General features: G+C 46.8%; 1 protein-coding gene across 1 annotated transcript; it reads right to left on the bottom strand.

Moving 5' to 3' along the window:
• Nucleotides 1-2,360: 2,360 nt before the first annotated feature.
• On the bottom strand, nt 2,361-5,507 carry LOC120655781 (galacturonosyltransferase 8-like). The gene is made up of 3 exons (XM_039933749.1): nt 4,578-5,507; nt 3,440-3,964; nt 2,361-3,005 (listed from the first exon to the last, which is right to left on the bottom strand). Exons 1-3 carry the CDS (start codon nt 5,364-5,366, stop codon nt 2,727-2,729), a joined length of 1,593 nt encoding a protein of 530 aa, XP_039789683.1. The 5' UTR covers nt 5,367-5,507; the 3' UTR covers nt 2,361-2,726.
• Between the last annotated feature and the right edge of the window lie 493 nt (nt 5,508-6,000).

Genomic DNA, 6,000 nt, shown 5'->3' on the forward strand with positions numbered 1-6,000 from the left:
TTGGACGTGAATAGACCCTCAATTTCTGAAGTTATGCTACCTCAAAGCTCACAATAAAATGAAATCCCGAGAAGTCTTGCATGGCTGTTTGGTTTCTGTGTAGACTCCACTTAATTGGTCATAACTCATTAGGGACACCAAATGATAAGGAGTGTGCTGTATTGGAAAGTAGTTTTGATTATATTTTTAATGAGTACTTATGGGTCTTCATATCTATCGGAAAGTAAGAGTGATGATTGATTATTTATAGCAGTTTGAATGGTCAGAAACGGGATCAGAGAGTCCGTTTCTGATTTTGGAAGCTTGCCTTAGGGTGTGTTTAGATGTGTTTTTGGCGTAAATTTTTGAAAGAAAATTTTACTATTTTGGAGCACTAAATAAAGTCTATTTATAAATTTTTTTTGCACGTTGTAAGTCGTGAGACGAATCTAATGAGCCTAATTAATCCATAAACCCTAAACCCTTAATTTACAACACATCCGTGCAAAAAGTTTTACAAATAGATTTTATTTAGTACTCCATGCATATGTCCAAACATTCGATGTGTCGTTTTTTGGTGTAAAATTTTGGGATCTAAATAAGGCCTTAGCTGGTTTGTTGTTCAGAACAAGTCCAAATGTTGAGAATCATCCTCATATAAAGCGGTATCCACCTCTTCATATGTAAACCTAAGCACAACCAGCATAGAATATTTTGGTAGTACAAAATTCTCATATATATTGAAGTTAGTTTTAGCTACGAGAGTGCAGTTACCTGTAGCTTAGCTTTTTAGCTCGACTATGTGTAATTGTTCAACTTGTTCGCGTGCTTGGGTGACATTTTCTTCATTTTTTTCTTGGTTTACATGGGATGGTGCAAGGTTGGTTGGGATGGTCTCATCATCATCCCCCTATCCAGTCATTCTCAACTCTGATTCTTTCGGACAAAATATGGTGCCAAGTTAGCAATATTGAATGTTGTGCTACCATAGTTGTCATCTGGGAACTCAAACTTGTATGCATTATCATTTAGTTTGGCTAATACTTTGAGTGGCCTATCTTCTCTTAGCATTAGTTTTGATTTACACTTCTTTAGAAAGCGCTCGATACAAAAGTGTACCTAATTAAGATCTCCCAGTTCGAATGTTACTTTCTTACTATACTTGTTCACCCACTCAACGTATTACTTGAACTTCTTCTTGACTATTTTTTTGGTCTTCTCATGTATCTTCTTTATAATGCAGCAAACTTGAAGGCATTCATATTACTCACCTTTTTCGTCTTCTCATATATCCTCTTTATAATGCAGCAAATTCAAAGGCATCCGTATTACTCATTTCTAACCCTGGGCATTCGGGTAATTCGAATCGGGTAATAGAAAATTCGGGTATTTAAAAATGCTACCCGAATTTCCAACGCACGCAGGAGCAGGGGCGGTCGGTGGCGGCGCTGACGCTCTCCCGGTCGGCGGCGGCCCTGGCGCACGTAGGGACGGGCCATCGGCGGCGGCGCTGGCCGCTGGCGCACGCAGGGGCAGCCAGGCAGGGCAGTCGGCGACGGTGCTGGCCACCGGCACACACAGACGTAGGGGCAGAGGCAGTCGGCGGCTCAGCGGCGACGCTGGCCGCCGGCCACGCGCCCACGCAGGGGCAGGGGCTGGCGCACGTGGGTGGAGGCTGGGTTTGGGAGGGGATCGGATGGATATTGGCTAGGGTTAGCTAAATTAAGTTGTAGGCTATTGGGCCTTGGGCTTTATTGATGTGCTCTAATATATTTCAAGTACCAGAGGTGTATATCCGAATTACCCGAAATCAATTTGAGCTTTTCAAAGTCTTACCCGAAATAGGGATCGGGTAATTCAGGTTTGGGTAGTTCGGGTTCGGGAAATTGTGCCCACCCCTACTCATTTCCAGCAATGGTAATGAATAAATTTATCAGAGCAAGTGTTTTGAATCCATATACAACTTCAAATGTACACATATATATTGTAGAATGTACTGCTCCTGTTATATGCGAACCACATGTGCCAAACAATCTTTCCATTCCTTCAAGTTCTTCTTGATCATGGTACAGTATGTAAAAAAAATAGACAGTATTATATTCACTATCTTAGTTTGTGCATCCGTTTGCTGGTGACAAGTGATAGGAAATAACAATTTTGCACCAATTTGCATATAATGTCTTCAAAAAATAATTCAAAATTTTCATCTCAATGTGAAACAATGATCCTGTATATCCCATACAATTATATAATTTCCTAAAAAATAAAGAGGCTATATCATTTTTATAACAGTGTATAAAATATCCTATTTTTAAATCCATCAACAATAACAAAAATAGAGTTGCTCTCCCACTTAGTCCTTGGTAATCCAAAACATAGTCTAGTAAAGCCTCTTCTAAATGCATTGAATAATGCGTGGATACATAACTGAAAGTTTAGTTCTTGAACCCATATGAACATTATATATCTGAGTTCGGCATGCACACGCTATCACAAACATAACATTATTACAGACATAACGAAAATAATGTTCATGTGGAAAACATTATTTTCATCATAACTTAATCGGTGACGTACATTATAAGCAAGAAAGAATTGTGGTCCCTTCAGTTGTACTGACAAACTCCTTGAATCTCTACACAAAATGTGCTTACAGAACATGTAACCCTTCAGTGGCAGTCTCTAGCTCTAATCGCCAAACTTCTTTGTTTTCCAACGAAGAATGGATACATAGATAATTAAGCCTTCTATGGTGGTGCAAAATTGCATTGACGTATATATTCGTCATCGTAGTCCACGTACTTTGTCCAAAGGTGCCTGAACTGGTTCATACCGATGTCCAGCCATGGCTTCATATTACCATTGAAATGCACAACAGCAGCATTCCTGATCTCCTCCATGCTGATGCTTGGATTGTATCCAAGCCCAAGAACATGCCAGGATTTGTCCAGAGGCTTCGTGGTGGAGTAGAATGTGATTAAGCCTGGGGGCAGCGTTCCTAGCTTCCATAATGTCCGGTTCTCATTCTGAAAATGATTACAAGGAAGTCATCAATAAAATAATCAATAGAAGAATAAAAGGCAGAGTATTGGCTAAAAGTTCCTCCAGTCAAACCAAACTAGTATGTCGCATGGATTGACAAAAGTACTGCACATTTCAGGGGGCATGGGAATGCTAACTTGGATAGTTTAACTTGCTGTCCTACTAGTCAATAACCATTGACTTTACTCTTTGACAAGCCATACATTAATTAAAATAAGATTGACTAAACAATTTGACAATATTTAAATAATTATTTCCTACACCTAGTAATTTTAGCTGTTGTCATCTAGCATTAACAAAGTTACTCTTGTATGATATAGCAGAGATACACAGGTTGCCTTATCTCACAGAACAGCTTGGTGCTAAGAACATAGTAAACTCTAATTGCGAGCAAGAGAATCTATATCTAAATGGTTACCTGATTCTGCCAGTAATGGTACTGCTCAGTACACTTTTCCCTCCTCCAAGAATCAAGATCAAAGAAGTTCATGCCATATGCCCATCCACAGGCATTAGGACTAAACTTTGCTTTGATAAGGGGGTGTGAGAAGTTCATGTACTGCCAATACCGATGAAAAGACCCAAAGCATGTTTCTACGGCTCCATTCACTTTCCCATCCATGTCAATCTTCCACAGTCCTGTAAGATCCCTCTGTACCACAACATCATCGTCCAAGAAAAGAATCCGGTGCAGCTTTGGGTACATCTCCGGCAAATAGAATCGCAAGTGATTGAGCATAGATAGATACTTTGGATTCCTGAACTTCATATTGCTAGCATCTTTGGTGGCATTCTCAAGCTTGTTCTCAAAATAGAATTTTTGAAGGTTTGCGGACTCCAGTTGCCGGAGAACAGGGACATACGAGGAGTTCAGAAACTTGTAATCCTCAAATGCTTTGACCTCATAGTGTGCACCTTTTAAGTCCATTCGGTGTATTATCACCTGCAAAGGCATGACATATAACTTTTAATCCACTTCTAGCAGAAACTATCAACGGACCAAGACTAATGACCATCTGAACCAAATTTAACAGAAGGTCAATAGTTAAAAGAAGCACAATGTCAATGCCAAATATACTTAGACAAACATGAGTCAGCATAGTGATTCCGAGTCTTTTATTGAATGGATTAGCAAAATGGTATCCCACTTGGGTGATCCTGACTTACTATCTTTAGTCACTAAGTATAGGGCTAAAAATAAATCAACCAGAGTACCAGTCGTTGCGATCTTCAACTGTTCCTGATCTGCCCAGACAAGATAAAACTGCCATTGTAATATTTGGTGAGCTAGGACTTCCTTAAGGCTATATGTCGACCGTGTAGATTTGCTTGCAACTGACAGAAACAGATTGGGCATGCCAGATTTCTTCCAAATGAGCAACATAAAAGACACCATCAAATCTAGAGAATCAATCCCAAATGTGCATGGATGATCATTCAACGATATCACTAAAGTAACCACTGAGACAGCGTTTTGGGAACAAAATGCCGTGCAAAATAAACAGTAACACATCGTATACATATTACGCAAGACGGATAAACAGAATGGAGCAAACCTGCATGGCGCCGAGGTTCATCCGGTCGGTGACAACATGGAAGACGTGCTTGGAGGGGTCGTTGGAGTTGGCGACGGCGGAGCGCACGACGCATGAGGCCGCGAGCACGTTGTCGGAGAAGATGGCGTAGTGGAAGAGCGCGGGGTCCTCGAGCGCCCGCGGCGGCGGCACCGGGTCCGCGTACTGCTCGGGCCTCGCGATCCGCTCGGCGGTGAGGCGGACGGCGAGGCAGTGGAGCGGCTTGGGGATGGACTTGGCGGCGATGAGGGAGGCGAAGGCGCCGCGCTTCTTGGCGCGCGCGAGCAGCTCGTTCTGCGCGAAGATGGCGTCCTTGAGGCGCTGGATCTTGAGCTGCGGGTCGAAGAGCGGCTTGGATTCGGCGATGGCGGCGCGCGCGGCGCGGATCAGGTCCTTGGCCTGGAGGTCGAGCTGGCGTGGGGACGAGGCGTTGGCGGCGGGGTCGGAGGCGGAGGGGTCCGCGTCGGCAGCGAGGGAGAGGGCGCGGAGCGTGTTGGTGAGGTTGCGGTGGAGCGAGGAGAGGAGGCGGAGGTGGCGCGCGCGGTCGAGGTGGAGGCGGCGCGACGCCGCGGCGAGCGCGGCGGCCGAGGCGGCGGCGTCCGAGGCCTGCTTCCGGATCTGCTCCGCCCGGAGGCGGTCCCCGTTCATGGCCGCGGACCCGCCGCCAGCTGCCGCGGGCGCGGCGGCGGTGGCGAGGAGGAGGAGGAGGAGGAGAGCGAGAGACGCGACGGGCCCAGCGCTGCGCCAAGGGCTCCCGGCCGCGGCTGCCATGGCTTCAGAGCTCGCGCGCCCCGGGAGCCTCTCGCAATGGAGGACAGAGAGAGGGGAGGAGGGAGGAGGGAGCTGAGCCAGGGAGCAGTGGTGTGGGTACCGTTTACCGTGCAGTGGTGCTGGGCTTGGGGAAGAAGAGGAGTGGGGAGGAGGAGCCAAGGAGGTGGGGGTTTAATTAACCGGGGAATGGGATTAGTTTCTGCGAATTAATGTTGACGGCAGGGTCCCGCCGCGTCGCCGACACCTCCGGCTTCATCTCACTGCCACGTGGGGAACCGAAATCTGGGTCCCACATGTCGGGGTCTCTGGCTGGGACGTGGAGCCGGGAAATGCATCCGGTTGTGGGGCGGGCGTCGGGCCTCGTGGCCGCGTACCGGATTGGAGTGGACTCGCGTCCTGCCAGTGGGCCCACTCGTCAGTGGGGTGGTTTCGGTGGCGACACACCGGAACCGATGGGAATGTCGACTGGCCGAATCCTGCGGTGCGCGGTGGCCGGAATTCGGGTATTGGCCCGCCGGTGGATGACGGATTGTGGAGCACGGGCGGATCTTCCGTGGCGCGCACCATCCCGTTGACCGGTAGGTCCGGCCCTGAACCACCCTTGGGCCTTGGCAACTCGACGCTGACCCTGCCA

The sequence above is a fragment of the Panicum virgatum genome, chromosome 1N, assembly GCF_016808335.1.
Source record: "Panicum virgatum strain AP13 chromosome 1N, P.virgatum_v5, whole genome shotgun sequence".
Lineage (NCBI taxonomy): Eukaryota > Viridiplantae > Streptophyta > Magnoliopsida > Poales > Poaceae > Panicum > Panicum virgatum.